We start from the raw sequence: 24,271 nt of genomic DNA on the forward strand, positions 1-24,271 counted from the left end.
TCATACAAATCCTTATATTTATTCCCCAGAGCCTCGTGATGATGCCTTTTGTTTAGGACTGAATATTGATATATCGAAAGTGGGCTATTGGGAGCAAATGCTTATACTTTAAGGTAAGAGTACACTTCGTGTTGGATCTCAAAGTTGCAGGTGGACCTACGTGCATAACGTGCGTTTCTGGACCCACGTGAACAATTTTAGCTAGTGTTCGATTGTTTTTCGTGTATTTCCATGTGTGGTGGTATGGGCGAGCATGACACCCTTGTCAAAGTGTATCAGACATTCCCTTCAAGAGTAGAGTCGGTGAAATGACATTGTCAATTTGCTTTCCTTGGGAATGCAGTTAGGAATTTAGTCAAATGGACTTCTTCAGCTTGTACGTAACTTGTAACTCTATGGAACGGTTTCTTTCAAATGTCGTGCATATGTATGTATAACTTCTGAAAAGACTAAAGGAAAATTCCCTTGGGAACATCACGTGGTCTGAAATGGGAAAACAGAACGTACAAGCTGAAGAGGTCCATTGAACGTACGTGGGGGCATATTAATTAGGACTCTGTATGCGCATTCTTCATCGGGATTTATTGAGGAAAACATTGGAATTGAATTCTCTTTTCTATGGGATGACTCCGTCATCAGTTTTTTTTAAAATGTAATTTACAAGGTCATCTAGATGCTCTTTTAAGAGGATTGGTTCTCGGTGTAATGGGTCGAAGTGGTGATGCAGCAACTATTACTGAAGCCCGCAAGAGATTTGATGCCCACTGTAACGGTGGGTCCACGGTCCCGGCAGACTTGCGTTCAGCGGTGTACGGCACTGTCCTAAGACATGGTGATGCTGCCACACTGGATGCCATGATGAAGCTGTTCAGAGAAGCTGATTTGCACGAAGAGAAGGTTCGGTTGATGAGGACTATGGGAGCTGTTTCACAACCTGAACTCATCAAGAAAGTCTTGGAATTTTCGTTGTCGGTGAGTGAGGCGTTCTTGTACTGCACCTGCATGCAGCACCATTATTTTCCCTCCTTTAACCAATGATAGTATTGTTTTGTGGCGTTGCAGTGTCCTAAACTCCCGGCTTTTAGGGTGTTTAGGGAACCACGACGGTTACGGCGACGAAAACTTCACTTCAAAATATAAGTTTGAGCTATTGTAAGTCTTTCATGATGATTCTATCTTGTTTATAGTACACAATATGGGCAAAGTGTCCTTAGACTGGAATGGTACGGGCGGATTTGAAGTAAAACGTGAAACTGAAAGATTCACCGCAGTTTGTCCACGTTGTCGTCAAAAACCTTAGGGTGCGTTCGATTGACCGTATTCCAGAATAGGAATACATGGAATATAAGTTAGAAATCCTTCGTTTTTACGGAGATTCACCTTAAAATTGTCAAAAATCGGCTAAAATGCTATTTTTAAACATATTTTTATTATCCTTGCTGCTTCGAAACGCGCCATACATACCGTTTTAATCACTCCACGTATTCTTATTCCCGGGATAGGGTCAATCGAACGTGCCCTTAAATTTGATCATTTCACGTCATTTTGACGAGCACGGAAGAGAAATGTTCAAAAATGCGTGCAGCATGTGCAGCACGATCATTTTGGTTTTTTTCAACCAATAATATTGCTACTTTTTAGCGTTGTCGTTGCCGTAGCCGTCGTCGTTTCAAAACTCCCTATTTTTGCAAACGGCTGCCGTAGCGACAACCCCGGAAAGACAACATCATCCAGATAATCTGGTGACGTAATTTGGAGGACTGGGAAGACAAATTTTAACGCCGTATCCCACAACCGCGCGCGGCCTTAGGTGTTGTTTCCAAACTCCATGCAGTATTTCCATCGCCAAAACTCAACAAATCATTCCGTGTCTACCACACTTCGTGTTACTGAATGAACATTCAAGTAGACCCGACGAGATCTAACCTCGCCACTGCCATGTTGAATTCGAAAATAAGGCCGCGCGCGGTTGTGGGATACGGCGTTAAAATTTTTCACCCCAGTCTTCCGAATTACGTCACCAGATCACCTGGATTGGTTTAATGGGGAAAGTAATCCTGCTGCTACACGTGCGCCACACAGTTTAACACATATTTTTGCGATACTCTGAGCAACGAAGACGTGAGATTTTGACGACAATCCGAGGGTACAAATATGAATCATAGACTTTCATTCACTATTTTTACTGACAAACCGCTTATACCAATTTTTTTTTGGGATACTTCGCCTACATTGTACGACGCAAACAAGATGGAGTAATCGCGCGAAACCTACGATATTGCAAAGTTCTATTCTCTACGTTCTGAAATCCCATAATACACCTTGTTTACCCCCGTCCCCCAAATTTTGCATAGGCATTGTTTTCGATTTCCTTTGGGAGAAATTGCAAACGATTATGCAAGATTTTGGGGGGTAAACAAAGTGTAATATAGGATTTGAGAAAGTATGGTGAATTTGGAGGTGACGTTTTCCTCCACGTTGCCGTCGCAGATCTTAAGGGTCAGTACGCAGCTATTACAACGGCTCTCGTGATTGGCTCAGAAAACAATAGACCAAAACAAACAACCAAACAACGATGGACCCTAACCCTAAAAACAATAGAGCTCCGTCCAAAAGGGATCGAATGAAATAAGAGGTTGTAAAGAGCTGCGTCCTATCTCGATCTTAAAGCCCCTAATGTCAAGTAATGAAATGTAGGGATATGACAATTTAATAACGCGCGCAAACAACGGTGGATCGTTATCTTTAGTCAAACTCGTTCATAGCAATTTAATTACGGGATACATCGCCCATATTGCATGAAGCGATTGAGGTGAAAGTACAGCACAGAGTTCGATATTTTGAACTAAGGTTTCAATTTGTTGATGTTGCGGTTTTATGCTCAACCTCCCTTCTTTCATGTTTCAGAGCGAGGTACGGTCTCAGGACACAGTGTCGGTCATTGCTGGCGTAACTGGAAGGTAAAGAACTTTGTGTATAACAAGATTTAGATTCTGTCTCGCGAGTCACTCTCCAACATAGTTCTCGTTTGCCGCGAGAAATTACAGGAGCGTGACCACCATAGATGGCTTGCAACCAATCCGTAGAGACACACATAACAATGCTACAATGTACAATTGCTGGTGGACGAACAAAAGGAGTTAATGAGAGATCTTTTGTTTTCGTCCACCAACAAGCGGCGATGACGTAACGTGAAAACTACCCATTGATGAACAACAACTTTGAGTTTACAAGGCATGTTTCGATCGATCATCGTTGAGTAAATAGGAGAGAGAAGAAAAATGAAAGAAACATTGGTTTTAATGTTTTAAGGCTCTAATTTTCCTTGTTTACTTCAAGACGGAAAAAAGGCCTCTTGTGAAAATTACTTAATAGGCTATACAAACCCGCAAGTCTACTTGTGCACCAAGCTTAGTCTCTCAGAAAACAGCATGTGAGTACTTGACTCATTCACTTCCAAGAGTGCCCTTATAGGAAAATGTAAATGTGTGCTTTGTTGACCGCTCCCTACAAGTGCTTTTCGGGATCAACCGACTCAACGGGATCGGACCGAATGCATGTGAAGGCGCCCATGGCTGCCGCCATACGATCCATGTGTAATCTCGGAGCACCGCAAACCCAGCCAGATGTAATTGACTGGGAGTCGATTTTGAGGAGAGAGGAAAACCGGAGTACCCGGAGAAAAACCCTCCGAGTCAGGTTGAGGTCGACTGAAACTCAGCCCACATACGACCCAAGGCCAGAGTTGAACCTGGGTCACAGAGATGGGAGGCACGATTGATGACCACTAAACCACCCTGACTTCTGACTCTGGATTTTAATTGTTGATGGGGTATGTAATACAGAAGGTCTGATAGCCTACGTAGCTGGCGGTATTTTTGACGCGGGAAATGAGGAAGGGTGCTTCTTCCCATTCTCCGCGCAGCTTCGCCGCCCGTTAATTTGCCTCTTGTGCCATTGATAGGGGATTTAAGGAACGGCGACCGCTACGACCACGACATCGCCACAAAACAATAATATCATTGGTTAAAAGAGCGTAAATAATCGTGCTTCACGCGCAGCACGGATTTTAGCAAGTGTGTTTGCGGTCCTCTGCATAACCACGACGTGAAAATCAGCAAATTTGACGTTTTGACGACAACGTGAGCATGCAACGGAGAATCTTTCATTTTCTGTATTCACTCTGAAACCGCTCGTACCAATTTATTTTTAGGATACTTCGCCCATATTGTAGGACGTGAACGAGACCGAGTAATCGCGAAAGACTTATGGTAAACCAAAGTTATATTTTGAGGTGACGTTTTCGTTGACCGTCACCGTCGTAGATCTTAAATTCCCTATTACCGCCAGCTACGCAGACATGCTTACATGTCTTGCAAACTCAAAGTTGTTGTCCATTTTTGACGAATACTAGTTTGTCTGCTTTTATCCGGACCATTTGGAAATACCCATTGATGGTTTGCATCTGACGTCACACGTCGGCCATGTTGATGTACAGAACAATGCAGTGAAATGTCATTTGAGAATTTGACGCTATCATTATGCAAAACTTGTGAGGCCATTTTCTATTGTTTTGTATACCAACATGGTCGCCGGTCTCATCACGTGGATGGAAACCAAGAATTGCCGCGGTCTGCAAAACACCACGGTATTTTTTTTCTAAGTTGGACTATTCGCTCTGACAGCATTAACAACAAATTGCTGAAGTTAAGTCGAAAATGCTGTTGTTTCTTAATAGACCTCTTCGGCTTGTACATTTTGTTTTCCCAATACAGATCATGTGATAATACTCAGGAGGCTTGGTCCTTTGTTTTGTTGATTAAAAAGAGTGCATGCAGGCATATTCATCCTTGCATGCCCTCATTTTAATGAACAAAACAAAAGACCAAACCTCCTGAGTATTATCACATGATCTGAAATGTACAAGCCGAAAAGGTCTATTCGTTCTTTATTCATCAGGGATGGCTGAGAGGTTATAGCACTCGCCTCCCACCTCTGGACTAGTGGCCCTATGTGGGTTAAGTTTGTTGTTGGTTCTTTAGGTATACTCTGCTCCGCGAGGTTTCTGTCCGGGTTCTCCGGTTTTCTCCTTCTCCTCAAAAACCAACATTTCTAAATTCCAATTCGATTGGATGCAGACCTCCCTGAAAACCACTTTCGTGTGATTAGAGCTTCCTGAGTAAATATCAAAGTTATTTTTTATCATTTATGTTATAGTTTAACTGGGCGTAAACTAGCGTGGCAGTTTGTTCAAGATCACTGGAACGAGTTGTACAACCGCTATGCTGGGGGACAGTTGTTCTCTAGACTCATTCAGGTAATGGACCCCTGACAGTCAATTATTTTACGTCAGTTGTGTGCTATGTTACCTGGCCTTGGAATGAAATTGAGACTGCAGGTGACCTAATGTTGACAGAAAACTCACAACATTTTTCTATGTGAACGCGCATTAATTATCATTAAAAGAGCATAATTGACATAAGAGACTTAGGTATCGGCAATGGTATTTTTTGGTAAGGATTATGTGAGTGATAAAGTCGAGAAATTTAAGACACAAGGTTTGGCTTTGGCAACCAGGTTGCCGCAATAAATGTATGCAACTGATACATGCATTCTTGTTATATACCTTGACTTTCACTCAACAAAACGAGCACTGTGATTGGATGATTCTTGGTCACGTGCCCCTGATCAAATTCAAATGTCTCGACTGGAATACAATTACGCAGTTGTTGCCCTCTCTGGATGTTTTGCTGCGATTGTTGAAGTTAAAGTCTTAATATAATGTAACAAAGCACTTAATGTCTGGTCCCTCGGGAAACTAGTTAGTTTGTTTTCCCTGGTGTGATGATGTTTCCCTCGGCTTCGTCTTCGAAAACTTCGAAGAAGCAGTCGAGTCGAAGTCGACGAAGTCTTCGTCTTCTCGACTTCAAACATCAGGACTCTCGGGAAGACAAAACTAACTGTTTCCCTCGGGGCCATACATTAAGTGTGAAATTAGGAGGAGAATTTACATGCTGATCACTCATTTCACTGCCTGAGTTCAAGCTCTCTCGAGGCCGGGGTATTCAGAAATGGGCTTTCTTCCTAAATAAACTTTCTTCGGAGAATTCCTCGACATTTTTCGTGTAATCGCATGATCCCGGGAAAGTTTGTTTTGTTCTCATATTTCCAATAAGATCAAGTAAGAACTCATTGGTCCGATTTTGACAACTCGACACCCGAGAAGCCACACGGGATACTTGGGGTGGAATGAAAATTTATGAGAGACCAGAGCAAGTTCTCTTTCCCATCTTTTCTCCCCCACCCCCTCGAGAGTTTAGGTGCACCTAAATTGAAAAATATGAGTTGATCGAACGATGGTAAACAGAGCAAAAAGTTCAATGAGCACGCAAATGAGCACTCTTCTCTCCCTGTTGTATTTCTACCTGCAGGTTACAACAAATTCCTTTGCAAGTGAAGAGAATATCAAGGAAATTCAGGTAAATGAAGTCATGGAAATGCTGTAGAGCGTGAGCGTACGACTTCTGCAACAGTATAGATCATACCCTACACCCATAAACTGAGCTGCTGAAAGTTCTTCTTTCGTATACAAGTGTTTTTTAATGCAATTGCTTCATTGCGGTTGTAAATTCAAATCATCGGTAATTTTGGCCTGCGACAGGCTACAGACAACTCGCGGCAAAAAACCACTGAACTATGATGGGGAATATGTTGAAGTTTGATGAAATACCTAGAGTTTTCTGGTTCCTAAAATGTGATATCTTCGTCGCGCAAAGTGAAGATACTATTTTCATCGTTCAAATGTGAAGAAGTTGATGTTGTCATGGTTACGGACTTGTCAGCCAATAATATTAGCGCATCTTGTTCACACGTTACACGCGAAGCGTGTGGCCTTTGGTGTCATTAATTAAATGTTCATTTTAAAAAATCAGTAAAAAGTGGCTTCGAGATACGAAGACAGTGAAACTCTCGGTGGGTTTTTTCAGTAAAGGTGATCATTTTTTTCGGTGCTTTCAAAATGAGTAAAAAAAACTGGGATGTCTCAAAATTGGATTTTTATTATCTATATTATTCATGACAGTCAAAACGCCTGGAGAATAGAATGACAACCGGCACCATAACCATTAAACATCTATCGGTTCTTTCTCGTCATAGTCTCAGCTTGAATGCTTTGGGATATCGTTTATGGTAAATAGCTATGATTACATGCGTTCTAGAAGAACTAAATGAGATTTTTTTGATATGTCCTGCTAGGAATTTTTTTCTAAGCACGCTGTTCCAAACGCTGAGCGAACCGTACAACAATCACTGGAAAACATACGCCTGAATGTCGCGTGGCTATCATGTGATGCTGAAAAGGTGCGAGCTTGGCTAACAGTCAAAGGATGTTAAATGGACCAATGCCTTCACATGCGCAGTGAGCCAAAGGAGTTGTTCAATGACGATACATTTGTATTGTTTTATATCCATGGATCAAATAGTGTGCTGTTCAATCAATGGCAACTGGACCTCTGTGTGGCTGTTTGCCAAGCTGTTCAAAGTGGTTGTTTGGTATTAGGAGTTGATAATGATGATGATGATGATAATAAAATGCCTTGATTATGTTTAAACGCGGTCGAAAATTCATGAAATACCTTTTAGATTGTTTCTTGACATAAGGGTGTCTTTGAAATGCACGATGCCGATGACCATGGATGCGGTAATATAACGCAATTTCGTATTTCCTGTGAAAGTGCCAATAACTTCAGTTTCTTTCTGATTTCTCCAACGCGGTCGAAAATTCATGAAATACCTTTTAGATGGTTTCGTGACGTAAGGGCGTCTTTCAAATGCAAGATGCCGATGACCATGCATGCGGGAAACGCGCGAGAGACCCCTTGTCGACTCACTTCGTTTTATAGTGTTGACTTCTGCTTTTACTAGTGATGGCTATAATGTAACGACGATAAAGATGATATGCCACTTTAAGTGGCTAGGGAAAAAAAGACAGCAGAAAAGGAAATTAGAGTCCCAGGCAGGAATCGAACCTTCTTCCACGCATGGTCTTCTTTTTCCATACGGCTAAATCGTTTTTTGTGGAAGACGAAGACCAAATATGAAGACTCTTCATTTTCCACATACCGGCCGTGCTATGTGGAAAACGAAGACCCGGTGGTAATACACCTGAAATTACTTATCGCTCAATCTAAGCTACGTCGTTGATAGTCCTCTGCCTGCTTTTACCTACTGCACCCTTCGCGTGCGCAATTAACTCGAACAGAGCTCAAACTAACCGTGAAAACAAGTCGCGGAGTATACTGTATTTTTCTCTTTTTTTTTTTTTTTTTCATGAGACTTGAGATTTGGTGATACCGTCAAGTTGTTAAACGTGCAGATCAAACACCAACGTTCAGTGGACTTCTTGGTGATATTGTTGTCCAAGAATTGTAAGGCCCATCCTAATGTCGGTTTGTGTCGTCATATACGACGCAGCTTTTTACGATGTCGAATTTAATTGGATCTTCACTCACGTGATCAGTAACTTTGTTTTTCCACCGAAACAAAAAAAAAGACGTCTGCATAATAATAGAGCTCAATTCCCGGAGAATTAGTTAGGAACAAGATCATGTCCGCGGTTCCATTGTTTAGGAAAACCAACATGGCCGCCGTGACGTCAGGTTAAAACACTCTATTCTTGGTTTGTATTCTCGTGATGAGACGGCCGTGTTGGTGAACAAAACAATAGAAAATGGCCCCTCAAGTTTTGTATAATAATAGAGTTAAATTCCCAAAAGACATTTTACTGCATTGTTCTGTGGAGCAACTTGGCTTCCGTGACGTCAGATGCTAACCATCAAAGGATACAGCTGTGTTGTGTTTCGGATTAGGCTCCACTGTTTCCGTTAGATATTCTTTGTAATGGCTGCATTCTGACAAGGTGAGTTTTGACAAAGATGGCTAATTTCTTCTTGGGCTGAACTAGTAAGTTAATTTTTCGAATTTGCTAGCCTGATGAATTTCCCCAACAAATAATCAGGAGAATATGTAAGGATCTGGCAGAGTTACAGTCTTTTTAATGAGACTGTGTTAAACGAAGGCGAAGCAAGTTTTGTAGAAAGAAACTTTTTAAACCAAGACTAAGAGCAAGGCAAATTTCTAAGTGCAATTTATTTTTCATATTTCTATCTATTTATTTATTTATTTTGACGTAAAGACGTGGAATGGAAGTGCCCTCGATGGCTCTTTATAGTCAGATTATTAATTCCTTGTAGTCGCTTTCGCTATCCATTACCCTGAACTAAACTTTATCTTGTCATACTAACATCTCGTCACTTATTTGCCATGTAACATACACATTCATATTTCCTTTGAAAGTGCCAATAACATCAGTTTCTTTTTGATTTCTCACTTCAATGTACACAACTGCATTTCTCTCAACCAATCTCAACCGAGTAATTTTCCACGTTTTGGCACACGATTGGCCTTAGACTTTGCTCATTTTCGGTAATTAAAGATTTAGGTTTTCGTGGCAAGAAGAAAGCTATGGATTTTTCCTTAACTGTGCAACGAACCTAGAATTTATCCGTTCTGTCCTTTTGATCAGCGGAGTAATGTACCGAATAAATGAGGATTTCAAAATTGCTGAAAAGTTTACGCTTTGTTCTAATTGTCAGGTGTTATTACGTCATGTGTAGATGTAATTGAGAAAGAAAAAACTTCTGTTACAGCCACGTTTTGTCCTGCATGCTTGAGAATTAAAGAAGCGTTCTCCATCTCCTCTCCCTCGCTCCAGATCCCTTCGAACACGCCAAAAACCAAGAAACGTTCCTTCGACACTGGTGTCACTGATCCCGTTTTTCTGCCTCTTTAAATGTTTTAAAATCTATTTCAAAAATACTTTTAATTTTATCTGAGATAAATTATGCGAAAGGTAAGGGTAGAAAATTTAGTGTTAAAATTAATTCATATCTGGTTCTCTTGTTTTATGGTAATCTCGATTTCGCTTTTGAAAGCAGTTTTGACTACATTGGAAATGACGTTTTCGTTGACGTTGCTGTCGCGGTTGATTATACCTTGAAATACTTAAAAATTATCCATTTAAAATAGGGAAGGTATCTGTTTACAACCATTACTTTTGTTATTAAAATGTGCCAACCACAGAAGCGAAAGACCCTTTGTTTCGACAGCCAGTGTCTCTCTCTGGTTGGCACATTCATGACAATAGGTTACGTCAACGATATCTTCGCTATACGTAAATAAATGTTTAGGCATTAAATCTAAATAAGTTTTGCTAAACCGCACAAATGAAAGGATTGGTTTCTGAAGGAACTGTGGTGCTGCGTCGGTAGAGAGTAGAACACGAAAACTGGAGTACCACGAGAAAGATTTGTGAGGTGAGGTCTTGAGCGTTAGCCTTTCGGCCTTGCGGATTCGCTCAGCTTACAAATCTTTACCGTGACTTCGTTGGTTGATGTAATGTTTAAAAGACGAGCGGCAGTGTTTAATCGGGTTTTAAAACACGAGGCGTAGCTGGAGGACGTAAACTACAGGTTGCAGGTTTCAGGTTTAAAATGCACGGGGAACATATATTAGCATACAAGAAAACTAAGTTGAGTCTCGTGACGATTCTTTATATGAAGAATTCTAATGAGGGAGTGTTTAGTTTGAAGCTCATGCACATGACGTTTTATCGATGTTTTGATAGGCTGTTAGGCTCATAAATTACAAAACCAAATTTTCGCGTTTACTGAACCCTAATCTGTTTGAAGGCGTATATCGAATCCGATTTTTACGTACATACTTTCGGTTTACTTAACACGTTTTACCCAGTCGAAGTTTGAACTTTGACGTATCGCTAACATTCCCCGCTCGTACAGTATGACTGTCTGGGGATATGTCCAGGAAAAACCTTCCCGTGGGAGCCTTGCGATACAAGTATATATGCGGTACGTCTGTTTGATCCATCATATGACGTATGGCCGTATCTGGTGTTTGGTTTCGCTGAAAGAAAGGAATCAAGAATCATTCAAACAAATACTTATCATATCTCTCAGTACGCACACTGTGATTGGCCAGTTTAGCGGGGCCGCATTCTACAATAGGTTTTCACGTGACGTCATCACCGCCATGTTGGTGGACGAAAACGAAAGAAATCTCATTAGGTTCTTTTGTTCGTCCACCAAAAGTCGCACATTTCTCTATTGTTATTGGTGTCCCTAGAGGTTGGTTGAAAACGTCCTATACGGCTGCCGGCCTTTGTGTCAAAAATTTTGAGCTTTGATTTTCATCAAAAGGCTGTTTATTTTGAATGTAAGGTTTGGATTTCACGGTCCTCCATTACTCACGTTCAAAACTGACCGATTGGACCTCAGAGGGTTGGATCTAGGGAAAAGTGACGTCATTTACTCACTAGCTTAAACGCCACTTATTATATATGCAAAACACGGGTTGAAAAACCTGAAAGCCCGAAACTCCCGTGTTGCATATTAATTCAGCCGCGTACACACGCATTGCATTCTTAAACCAGTGAGTCTTTGACGTCATTTTCCCCTCGACCCAGCTCTCTCAAGATTCTAACGTTAGTAATGGCGGACCAATAAATAACAAAATTCCAGTTAAAATAAACAGGTGTCTTTTTTAAATCAGAACTTAAAACTTGGGTCACTTACTGTTTAGTTAACATAGTTTTGAAATTCAAAGAAAAAGAATTATTTTTTAGTCGTAGTAGCACTTTAAGATGATCTACGACACCGACGTCGATGAAAACGTCACTTAAAATATAACTTTTCAATATCGTAAGTCCTTCGCGATTATTCCTCTAGTTCAAGTCGTACAGTGTGGACAAGGTTTCCTGAAAATAAATTTACTTATTTAAGTTACTCGCGGTTTCAGAGTAAAATAGAGAATGAAAGATTCACATTTGTACGCTCGCGTTGTCGCCAAAACGTCAAATTTGGTGATTTCGCGTCGTTGTTGTGCAGAGTGCGGCAAGAATATTTGCTAAAATGCGCGCCGCACGTGCAGCACGTGCAGCACGATCACTTTTCCTCTTTTAACCAATGATATTGTTGTTTCGTGGCGTTCTCGTTGACGACCGCTTCCTAGATCTTAAAGTCCCTGTTATTAGCATAAGTATGGCTTCCCTAGCTATAGGACGTTTTCAACCAATCTCTAGAGACACCAATAACAATAGAGAAACGTACGACTTCTGGACGAACAAAAGACGCTAACGAGAGATCTTTTGTTTTCGTCCACCAACATGGCGGCGATGACGTCACGTGAAAACCATCTGTAGGCTTCGGAATGGTCGATTGTCCAATTAACTGCGAGGATCATTTCTCTCTTTCGTCTGTAGCCCGCACTTCAAAGCGCTTTCTACGTTAGATTCGAAAACTCTTTCCGGTTGTGATCTTTGAACCGGAAAGACCATGTTCCCGTTTTTCGAAAGTCCCGAAGAAACTTTTCGGCCACGAAACTGCCAACCGCTTGTTTTGGAAAGCCGATTTTTTAACATGTTTTTAAGGTAACCAAAAGAAAAATGACTGAAGTTTGACGACTTAAATCCTCCGCGTTCTTGAGATACAAAGGGAATTGTGACACCCGAAAATGGCCCGTATAGTTTCGGGACTTTCGAGAAACAGGCCCCAGGACCATTTTTTCAAAGCCCGATTTAGCTGATCCTGGACTGATGAGTGGAAACGTAGCTTGGAAACGTTTCTTTCAGTTTATTTTACCGATCAAAAATATTTCCACAAGATTCTTAGCCTTCAATTATTTTAGTTAGACTTTTTGTTTTGCTTCAGCATAAAATCAGATTGATACAGGCTTATTTTGACGGGCAAAACGCAAAAGTGTTCACTTAATCGGCATTTGAAAAACTAGGCCCTGTGAGTGTAGGTTACCGTTGGCCTCTTGTTATCTTTCGAGTCTTACCGACATGTAGACGGTTCCTGTATCATCAATGGCAAGGAAATAACCAGAGGCTGCATTCTTGATAAAGGGAACTCCTTTTTTCTTCCCATATCGAAATATTCCTAGCATAGCCAAAGAAAAAGAGATCAGTTTTTACTCACAACAGCGCCTCGGACGAAGTAGACTTCTAACTTCTTTGCGTGTTTCGAGTGCCTGCTATCAATAAGATAGGATAAGATAAGTAATTTGGCCCTTTTTGGGTGAAAATTACTTGAAATATATTATTAGGGCGGACTTTAAGAAACTTCGGTGGCACCCTGCGAGCAGAGCCTTTCTAAAACTCATCAGAGTTTTAGAAGCTAAGAGGCTGTGCAGAAATCGTGTCAAGTTTTTTTTAAGTCGTCGCAGCCCAAGCTTCTGGGCTAGTCGCTCCAGTCAAACCGGTTTAGGCAGCGCGCGCATAATATCTTTTGACAAGGCGAAGGTCAAAATCGAGCCTTCATTACGGTCTAGAAGTGCCCTCGAGACTTGGCCTGGGTTCGAAACTGTCTCCAAACAACGGTTTGCGCATACTCCATAAGACTTTACACGATTTCTGCAAAGTCCTTTCTTTCTTCTCGAGTTAAGAAAGGCTCTTCTGGCTGCGTGCCACGGTGGCTACGGCAACGAAAAGGTCACTTCAAAATATAACTTTGAGCTATCTTAAGAATTTCACGACTATTCCATCTTGTTTACGTTGTACAATAAGGGCGAAGTATCCTATAACTGAATTGGCAAGGGCAGATTTGATGTAAAGAGTGAATGAAAGATTCACTGTTGTATGGCCACGTTGTTGTCAAAACCTCAAATTTAGTCATTTCAAGTTGTTGTTTTGACGAGTACGGGGGAAGAAATGCACGAAATGCGTGCCACACGTGCAGCACGTTCATTTTTCGTCTTTTAACCAGAACTGTTTTACTGCTTTTTGACGTTGTCGTTGCAGTAGCCGTCGTCGTTTCTTTAACTTGTGTAATGTGGCGTTATCATTTCAAGCCCAGCACCTAATTGGTGAGGTTTTGTGAAACTAAACTGCGCAGTCATGAGAATAGCAGATAAAAATAACCTTCGTAGCGTGGACGCGATCTAAAAATAAAATTCAAATGATCACCATGGGACACAGAGATTCGCTCTCTTAAGCCCTGGCCAAACGAGAGCCACAGTTGAAACTCTCACTCTCGATTGGCCTGGAACTCTCGTCCACTCTCGGCAACTCTCATCGACTTTTGAGAGCTCTCATCGAGTTTAAACCTGCTCAATTTTTTCATGAGAAGTTGGCGAGAGTTTTGTCTCGTTTGGCCGCGCACGAGAGTTTCAGCGAGAGTTTTGCGGTCAGCAGTTACTGTTTTTTTTCCAGCGGGTTCAGATAAAAAGGGAAAAAGCTCTTGAATATGGCGTAGGATTCGGGAACCAAGGACAACGCCAAGGCTGAATATACCGACTGGCTAATCGCCATATTTATGTCAGCAAGGGTTTAACCAGGGTGGTTCCCAGCTCTATATTCTGTTTGCGCGTGAAACTCTCGACAAACTGTCGTCAAGTCTCGCTCTCGTTTGGCTAACTCTCGATCACTGTCATCGACTCCTCTCAGCTCATCAACTCTCGTTCTCGTTTGGTCTGGGCTCTACCTTATATTATCTTGCTGCTATTTACAATTTGCCATAAATTTCGAGTTAGAGCGCTGCTCAGTATTGTAACGGAACTGGGGACTAACTCGGAGAAGTAAAATAAATGTGCATTCAAAACAATGGACTATAACCGCAGACCCAATACAGCCAAGATTGAATTAGATAAGAGCGTTTCTTTATCAATCTGCGCTCTTGCCCCAGCTCAGTCACTTTACGCGCGAAAACAAACAAAAGGGCCGCGACTTTAACCAATCAGGAGAAGCCATGTCACGCGTGACTGCTTCTGCCATGTTTATTTCAGGGACATGGCGAATAATTTTGCGGGGACGGGTATTTTAAAAATATTTGTGACTGTGTTGCGGAGCCCACCCGTGCCATAAGACTACTCTTAGTCTAATTCACTCTTGATACAGCTGAGTTCTCTACCTATCCACTCTGATTATAGGGGCGGGTCACGGCAGTGACGATGTTTTTGTAGTTTTACCAGTAGACTTTTTCCGAGTTCATGTCTGCGTCCTCCTTAAAGCGAGTCTAATTGCGAAGTTTTTGTGATGATAATTAGTTCTACTTTACATATGAATGAAACTAGTTTTCATAAAAAAATACTTCGCACTTAGACTCGCTTTGAGGTAGACATAACTCGAAAATGGCCTATTACTCGCTCCCATTCGCTATGCAACTGAACGTTAACCCAGAACTGAATTTTTCATTCTAAACAACACAAATGAATTGTTCTTAGGCATACATAATTTACGTTAAAAACAACAGAGATGAACTTTGAAAACTGTTAGGCTGAACAGTTTTCGAAAACCGCAATTACAATTTGTAGGGAAGATATCGTTGGTGTCACCTATTGTCATTAATGTGCCAACCAGAGCCTCATTGGCTGTCAAAACAAACGGTTTTTTGTTGCTCTGGTTGGTACATTTGAATAACGAAAGCAATGTTTGTAAACAGATATCGTCCCTATTTTAATCTTCTATTTTGCCCATCCCTACCTCCTTTCGTAATTTACTGTTCTATTCAAACCTTCCTTCTATGTTTAATGTAATTATTTTTACTTTTCTCCTGATTTGGCTGCCTGTTCTTTGTCGCTGAAGTGGGGTAAATTGCGTGACATTGATAACACCGATAGCTTACCCTTTGAATTGCAGGTTGATATGTCCTTCGTCCCGGTAACAGTGTGATCAGGCCTTTCGATCAGAAAATACCCCGCCCTATTTCTGTATGCTGCGGAGGCTACCTGGGAAGTAATAATGATGAACGTAGTTCAGTGTAAGATTAGCTGAGGACCCGCTAGAGCTGTCAACAACAGGGTCATGGCGGTGTCAAGCTGTTTCAAGTAGGACCTGCTACCTTGCTTTGATGCCGACGCAACCCGGCAAAATGAAAGCATATTTACAACGACGTTTACAACTCCGAAAGCACAGTTTATCTTGTGAAATCAAATCAATTTAAGATCGACCAATCATTTAGCTGAGCCCAATTCGATGCTAGCCGGGAGGTCGCGTTAACAACGCTTAAAAGGGCCTTTTTATTCACTTTTGTGTTCCCTTCCAAAGCGGTCTAAAATTCTCAGTATTGAGCGACATTCCTAAATGGTAAATTTAAATGTCAAGTGTAACGTAGTACAACTTGCTCTAGTGTTACACTGGTGTTAGGAGCAGCTAGGAAAACACGTCGTAACAACGGTGTCAAGCGCTTGTGGGACCTCAGTCATTATAATGTTGGCGGCGGTGATGAGGATGACGATTGTGATAATGATAATGACGACGACGATGCCGGGTGAAAAAAGGAACCTGCGCATGCGCAAAACCATGTCTCTGGGCAAGTGAAGCCATGAACAGCTAATTGAAGTCGTCTTAGGCCCGATTTACACGGTACGATTTTTGTCGCATGCGACAACGGCTTACGACAGGCCCACGACATGATTTACGATTGTTGTGTACGTCAGAAAAAATGTCGTAGCCTTTTAAAACGCTGCGACAATCGTAAGTCATGTCGTAGGCCTGTCGTGAGCTTGTCGCATGCGACAAAATCGTATCGTGTAAATCGGCCCTTAGTATAATAATTATAGTCGCTGCTAATCGCCGTCGCAAAGTACAGCAACGACGCAGCTCAACAAGGTCGAACCGAAAGCATACAATGGCGCCTCTGGCAGCCGCTATACGGTCCATGTGTGACCTTGGAGCACAGCTTACAGCCAGCTGGAATCGGCTATATGCTGGTTTTTGCAGAGGGGGGAAAACCGGAGAACCCGGAGAAAAACCATCGAAGCAGAGAAGAGAACCAACACAAACTCAACCCACCTATGGCGTCTTGGCCTCTAGCAAGCCCGAGTAGAATAATTGTTTCATTAAAAACTCCAGGATCAAGAGCTCTTCCATGTTGATTTCTGGCTCGGTCAATTCCGATCCAAAAAGGCTTTTGTCGGCCATTTTTTCTCAGAGCTGCAAAAATGTTTTCAGCTCGCTTTTTTGCTGTCGCGTTCCTTGACCATATTAGGTACAGCAGGTATATGAACTGATAGCCCGTGTCCGGCGAGCCAATGAAAATGCTGGAAATCTGATATCCGTAGTTGAGTTTTAATAAATACATTTATGCATTTTCCTTTTTTGTAAGGCAAGAGTTGCCTATCCGACCCCCCTAATCGTGTATGGGATCTTCGCGTACGGAAAATTAAATTTTTTTCGTTAAGCACCTTTAACAATGACGTTTGTATGGCAATTTTCAAAGGAAGAGAATGCTCGATGAGACTTCGATTTTGTGGCTTTCTCTAAAGTTGGAGTATCTATCGACGCCTTTAGTTAATACTTACAGAGTTGGGAGTTCTCTTGTTGTTTATAATAGAATGGTATTCATAGTCCTCATCCTCATCATCTTCATCAAAATCCAGGTCATTCATGTCATATTCATCTGTGAACCCTCCAGATTCGTCTGATAAAGGAAACCGACCAATGGGAAAGCCTCGAAAATCATCGATTTCACTTTCGGAATCCGATAATTGTCGATTCGGGTGACTGGTCACGTGTTCAAAAGCGCAAGAAAGAACGACCAGGAGGAAGAGACTCTAAAGTGAAAAAAAACATCAATCAATCAGTCTGGTTACTTGGCATTTGAAAAATAAGACAACATAGGAAATAGCCCTATATGAAGGAATGCTGAAGCTGAAGCTGAACGTAGAACAATATAGGGAGCTTAAGCACGCGCGTTTTTGAGACGCGGACGGCAACCGCAAGTGAGCTGCTTCCCTTTTTATCTTGTCTTGACACTACTACATTTACATTCCTAAGTATCTTTTCTCCATCAGAGATGATTAGAATAAAAATCTTGGGAGACACCACCGTCCCGGCACGTGAAATGTTCCCTTCTGGTTGCCGTCCGTGTCTCAAAAATGCGCTTGCTTAAGCTCCCTATTGACAATCGATTATGTACGGACATAAAAATCTAATCGCCTTACCCTTAAAAAAGCGATTTCTTTTGTCATAAACACATACACTTTACCCAGTACGTAACAATCTTTGGCCCGTTTCTCGAAAGTCCCGAGACTTTTCGGCCCTTTTCCACTTGTTACAATTCCCTCTATATCTTAAGAACGGTGAGATTTTAAAGTTGAGTATCATTTTGCTTCTTGTCAGTTATCTTGAAGACATGATAAAATTGAGGCCCCATTAAGGGGGGTCTGAGTATCCCGTATCCCATTAATTTTTGGCCAAAATATCCCGTATCCCGTTAATTCTTATTTGATTCTTTTAAAAAATGATAACTTCGATATCCCAGAATCTTTTTAAAAATATCCCGTATCCCTTTAATTTTCCGCCCAAATATCCCGTATCCCTATAATTTTTTACCCAAATATCCCGTATCCCGATAACCCCTAATAGGGCCTCAAAATTCCAGTTTATCAAAACAAGTGAAATGGCACCGAAGTTCCCGGATGAGCGCTCGCGCCCTCTTTTCCCGCCAGTTAGTTTTTATATTTCTCAGCTGTGATTCTTATGAAAAAAAAGGCGGCTTCTTAATTAGCTTTTCGTCACGGTTCCTGATATGAAATTAGTCGCCTGTTCAAAAGAAAATTAGCAAAAACTAAACGATATAATCTTGAAATTTTCAAGAAGTTCCTGAAAAGCAATAAACCAGCGAAGTGAGAAGTGGAACCACTGCAGTCATATTCGAAGTTGTGTTAAAGATCGTTTGCTTTTAGTAAGCTTATATCTATTTCATCCATGTGTTAAAAAGAAAAATTACCTCCTCAGGGCTTCGCTTGAAGACATACTGTTTGAAGTTTGACATAGAAGCAAATTAAAAGATCTTTTCTTTAATACGAGATGATGGTTCAAAGGTAAGCTTCGACAAATTTTTGAAATGTCCCACACACATATATTGGTTTTGTACACTTAAATTGTGGATTTTATGCTATGTTTGGGTGTATTTAAACAGCGCTGCACCGAAATTAACCACTGTTTGGGAATCTTCAGCTTAAAATGTTTAGTTAGATCCAAGCTAATTAAAGGACTCCACAAGTGTGCGCCGAATTTATTACATAGCTCATTTTTTTCTCTTCGAAGATGCTACCTGGTCTTTTTCTTGTACAAATTGAAACTTGTTAAGCCTTTACAACAATCGAAAGGAATGGAATTTTTTCATGATATGGAAAGTAAAGGGAACACTTTATAGGAAACTTTAATACTTCGAAAATCAAACTGAGGCGCGATCTTAGGCCCCAGATGTTGTTACGGGTGGGTAACCAAATTATTTTGAATTGCAATGTTTCGGTGAACTTAGTTACTTATTTATATGAACACAATGCAAGGTCCCAGTGACTCCTGGGTAGGTCCAGTCCTTTGCGAGGCCAGAGCTACCGGACAAAATTTTAATTGATGGTGACTGAACACAGTTTTACACACTTATACTTCCATTCCTGCCATGTTTACGCATTTTTTTTGCGTGGAATCTCAGACTTGGATACTGACGAGTGCTACCACGAAGGTTTATATTTTTGACGCATCTAGATTAAAACAATGCCTAAAGGATGCTTATTCCTCATTTATGCAAAATTCACTCTTTAGTTTTTTTGCAGCATTTGCGAACATAAAATAATAGAAATTTCACATGGAATTTCTCATAATTCGCTGATAGAGGTTTTTTTAGTTTCTTCAAGCTTTTATCTGTTTATTTTTTGATTTTTTGAATAAACGACTCGTTTGTGGTCGGAAATATTTTAATTCCAAATTTCTGCAAGATCTAATGACGGGTTTGCAAGAAATTTGGTAAAACAGCCCAACAAGTGTTGGTCTCAAATTTTTGAAGGAATACGCATGCCCAGCATTTATTTTCTCTTGAAAAGCACCATGGCGTTTACGGAATGGAAGAGAATTTAAACCGCATTTCTCAGACCATCGCGAGAAGGAGAAAAAAGTTCTCGCCAAAGTCGGCATAAAGTGTTTGCTTTTTTGTTTTTTGTTTTTTTTCCAAATCTGTGCCGGCCTTTAAAGAATACCGATGACCGCTGGAATCCTGTGTTCAGCCACCTTAAAATGAACGAGCACCGAGGACTGAAACTAAACGCATATTTTGCCGCTTTAGCAGCTACTGAATGAATAAGATAAAGGAAGATAGTGCTTCCCACTGAAAAAGTCACTTTCCCTGGGAAAATTCGATTGGTCTTGGTAGCGTTTATGATATTATGCTTAAGGGTTTAATTTAACAGCGGGCTCAGAGCAGATCAACGGTATTTTTAGCTTTTGTTTCTTGAGAATCGAAACGAGAAACCAACCAGACGATTTTCCATTGTCACGAAGTCTTTTACTTTGTGTTCTAAAAATACATCATTCAGGGATACATCTAGGAACAGATGGAAAACCCCTACTGATTGGTTCCGACTGTTTCCTGGTACACTACGTGCGCAACGTAATAAACCATAAAAATTAGTGACAACTGAGGAAGCATGAAACTGAGAAAGCGTCAAACCTAAGTCATTCCTCAGCAGGAGTCGTAAAGGTTTTCTTATCCAATACTAACAACGAGATTTTTTTAAAAATACCATTACCCCCCTATTTTTAACAGCCAATCTAATCTGGCCGGGTTGAAGTTTAAGCACATGTCGGCACAAGCCACTACGTAAAGTTTGAAATCGCTTTTTTTTGTTACCGCCCTTTTCTGATGTCGATTGTAAGAACGCGGTATTTTTTTAATTCAGATGTTCCAATTGATATAGCTTTTGCAATTGAGTATCACCTCCCTTTTTTGTTCTCTTCGGTCATATTCTTTCTAGCCTGCTCTAAACGAAACAAGGCCTGGATTTTGAAAAAGCGACTGGCATTGTCATATATTTCTCCTTGCGGAGAAAGATGTACACTTGGGATGCGCGGCGTTTGAGCTGAGATGTGATTGCCTACAAACATATTTATCAATCCGCTTGGTATTCCAGTTGTACAGGATGATAAAACGGGTGACTTCAAGATTTGGGTAGGAGTCCATAAAGAATAAATAGCAATTGCTTAGATTAATTTGTGTGTTTTCTACACGTAGCTTATGCCATTTATTTAATAACAGATAAAAAAACCCTGCTGATTGGTATGCCGAATTGTATTTGCAAGCACATCTGCTCTAGGCATACTGTTCCAAAGAGAATTAAATCTAGTAAAAAAGAATACTTACATGCCTTTAAATTTGCAAATATGTACATAAATTTACAGGGGCAATTTGATCAGGGGCAATTTGATCGAGAATAGAATAAATGAATAACAAGTCGAAACTGAACTGTTGTTTGTAGTTTTGTTCAAGTTTGCCAGAGAGTTTTGTACAAGTTTGCTAAAGAGTCTCAGGTTTCTTCCTAACCTGAGCTACCCAACCCAGAGACAGTGTCATAGTTGTCACTACAGAATAACTAGAATAATCAGAACTAACAAACCCGGCAGAAACGCGTTGAATTTGTAAGAAAAGACTCTGTGACCTTTTTTTTCACAAGGAGACCAACAGGTGGAGTATATTCAACACGTGACCTTACCGATTACTTGAATGTCGTTAATGACTTGAACAACTTTTCTGAGAGATAACTATCAGTGTAATTCATACGCATTAAAATGAGCTGGATCGTAAGCGATTTATTTATTATATTCCATTCGAAGTCCCGGGACCCTTTGAGAATGGTGTCAGTTTTTCCCCAACCAAGTACCTACTAAAAGGGCTCAGATCAAGAAGTTATTGTAGTCAAACGCTCTTAAGATAGTCAAATTAAATGGTGAGTTAAATTCGAAGTTTCGATCATTAAATAATTATTCTAAACCTGAGGGGAAGTGGTTTGTCCGTTTACGTCTTGATATTAATGTTTCCTGTAATTAGAAAGTCAGAAGGAAGAAAAAGAGGCATTTTATTCTTCGTTTTGACGCTTATGCAGCAATTTATTGTTTTAACGTGTCGAAAAAGACTTTTCCTCTGTGCGCAACTTTCAAAATATCCGGACTTTCATCGTCAAGCAGACTTAGAAGAAAAATGTTTTTGTTCCGGGTCTAAACCTGTGTTATGTTCATTAGCAAGCAGATCATATGAAGCCAGCATAGGAAAGGGTTTTTTTTTTTCTGATTGAGAGCCTTTGGGACGGCTTCTAGGATAAAAGCTAAGTAAATGCCATACCAAAAGACACGTGCTTTTTAGTAAGCTTAGAATGACTATAACTGTAAAAAGTCATTCACATAAATTATCGCCAAGTAAAAAATGAAATCCATTGATAAGCTAAGCGTGTCTTTTTTATCCGCCTCTGTGAAAGCTAAATTCATCCTGAAGCTTGTTTTAACTGAGAAAATTATGAAGGTACATAGCAGGTTTAGGTTCAAAGACTGAACAGTATCACTCACCAATTTTGCAGCGTTCATTTCAGCTAGATTGTGAGGTGTAAGCGTGCTTGCAGATCAGAGTTTACTTCTTAGGTGCACAAGTTGCGAGATTACACTTTAATGAAGAATCTCCTTTTAAAGCATGGTTTTATACGAGGGGCTTACGCGAGCATAGATGCAGGTGTGTGTGTATTATTCCGGCTTCCAAATATCTTTCAAGTAGCGTGGTATACCCGTAAAAGGCGAGTACTTATCAGCTGTCAAGTTTTATTAATTTTAACTTCCTCTATATCCGATTACCAGAAATAAGGCAATCTGAATACGCATGGATATCTTTTAGATTACAGAATTTCATTTTTCACGTATGTAGTACCACAGTTACACCATGTCGAATTCTCGGGCTGTACAAGTCACACACCCTGTTTACCACTTCCGCACAACAAAGGATGTTCAATTTCGTTGCAAATTTACTTAACTGAATTACCAGTATTGTTGTTTTAGTCGTAAATGAGTGGGTTTTGACGTTACAATGTGAAGTGAATTTTTGATGAAGACGTTAATACTATAATGAATGAAGAGAATTGACAAGACAAGCGAATGTAAAGCCGAGCACACTTCTTTTCAAAGACAGACTAAGTTTTATGTTATGCTATAATTACAAAATTTTCTATAATACCTGAGAAGTATGGTCTTAAAACAAATCTTGGTTGCGTTTAAATATCTTAAAACTAATATTTAAGTAATAATTCACTGGCGACGCCAACTGGAGTGTGATCATGAGAAAGCAATGCAAAACAAGGTAGAGCGTTCTACAACTAGTTCGAAGACGATGACTAAATGAATTTGTGGTTAACATAGGAATTGACAGAGTGAGAAACTAGAAAATTTTGCGAGGCGTATAATTTTTGGGCATTTTTTTCCCATTATGGTACAGCTGTGACCACCTCAGCCAAAATATAATGCTGTGATATTAGAATAACAAATCAACCTCTGACCGCATCTCACTCGCTATTAGTCTAAGTTGGTTTTTGAAATGAACCTTAAGTGTGAGTAGTGAACATCCCCCAACCCCTTAATCCTTCATTCCCACGGTCGAGCGTTCATTCTTTCAAATAGTACCATTGATTTCTTGGTTGGGTAGTCATGAGAATTTGGGCTTATATCAAGATGACACCTCTCGAGCTGATAATAATCTTCATTCTCAATGCCTGTCTGACTGACATTTCATTGAAATTGTGAGGAGAATTTACGCACTCCTGAGAGTCAAAAGGTTAAAGATTTGCATTTCCGTTCTGCCTGTTTCATGAAATCGAAAGAGTGCGGTCCATTTGAACGAGAGCTCTTGAGAGTTCGTTTACAGATGCGGTTTGCTTTGTTTTTTTTTAAGCAACCATATATGGAATTTTTACGTTGGTAAAAGTTACATGAAGTTTCATGGAAGTTCGAAACTCCTTACAATTAATGTCGCGGGTAAAGCGAAAGCGCGCTAAATTTGCATCTGAGGTTCACTAGGATTTTTTCAGTCTTTTACCTAAACTACAAGATGGTCTTTCCCTTAAATCTGCCGCGAGCCATTCACCAAGAGTAGATTGTTCAAATAGGAAGTTGAGGGTGTTTACTCCATATTGCTCAACGCATTCTTACTTCCCAAATATAATATCCATCGAGTTGCTGTTACTCTTGCTGTTTATTTTTACTCTATATATAAAACTTGTTCCATTTCGCATGTGTCAAAAGCAAGACATTTAAAAGAAGCCTTTTAGGCTCTCCATTCAATTGCGTATTTGCTGTAATACATCTTCTTTCTATAAATAAAGAAACGTAATCATTTTTCTTGAATGCAACATTTAGGCTATTGTTGCGCATCGATAACAGATACCA

General features: G+C 40.4%; 2 protein-coding genes across 2 annotated transcripts in view; one reads left to right on the plus strand and one right to left on the minus strand.

Annotated features, from left to right (window-relative positions):
- LOC137985638 (puromycin-sensitive aminopeptidase-like) overlaps positions 1 to 9,417 on the plus strand; it is a 32,476-nt gene extending 23,059 nt beyond the window's left edge. The window contains exons 20-24 of the mRNA XM_068833275.1: positions 665 to 972; positions 2,908 to 2,960; positions 5,218 to 5,317; positions 6,432 to 6,479; positions 7,255 to 9,417. Of these exons, the coding sequence (XP_068689376.1) occupies positions 665 to 972; positions 2,908 to 2,960; positions 5,218 to 5,317; positions 6,432 to 6,479; positions 7,255 to 7,392 (647 nt within the window). The 3' untranslated portion in view covers positions 7,393 to 9,417. The remainder of the gene's footprint in view (positions 1 to 664; positions 973 to 2,907; positions 2,961 to 5,217; positions 5,318 to 6,431; positions 6,480 to 7,254) is intronic.
- Positions 9,130 to 22,574, minus strand: LOC137985637 (uncharacterized). Its single transcript, XM_068833274.1, has 5 exons — positions 22,412 to 22,574; positions 17,374 to 17,625; positions 15,696 to 15,798; positions 12,913 to 13,013; positions 9,130 to 10,980 (listed from the first exon to the last, which is right to left on the minus strand). The coding sequence occupies exons 1-5, from the start codon at positions 22,427 to 22,429 to the stop codon at positions 10,792 to 10,794; spliced, it is 663 nt and encodes a 220-aa protein (XP_068689375.1). The 5' UTR covers positions 22,430 to 22,574; the 3' UTR covers positions 9,130 to 10,791.
- Between the last annotated feature and the right edge of the window lie 1,697 nt (positions 22,575 to 24,271).

This window comes from Montipora foliosa, chromosome 14 (genome assembly GCF_036669935.1).
Source record: "Montipora foliosa isolate CH-2021 chromosome 14, ASM3666993v2, whole genome shotgun sequence".
In the NCBI taxonomy this organism is placed as follows: Eukaryota; Metazoa; Cnidaria; class Anthozoa; order Scleractinia; family Acroporidae; genus Montipora; species Montipora foliosa.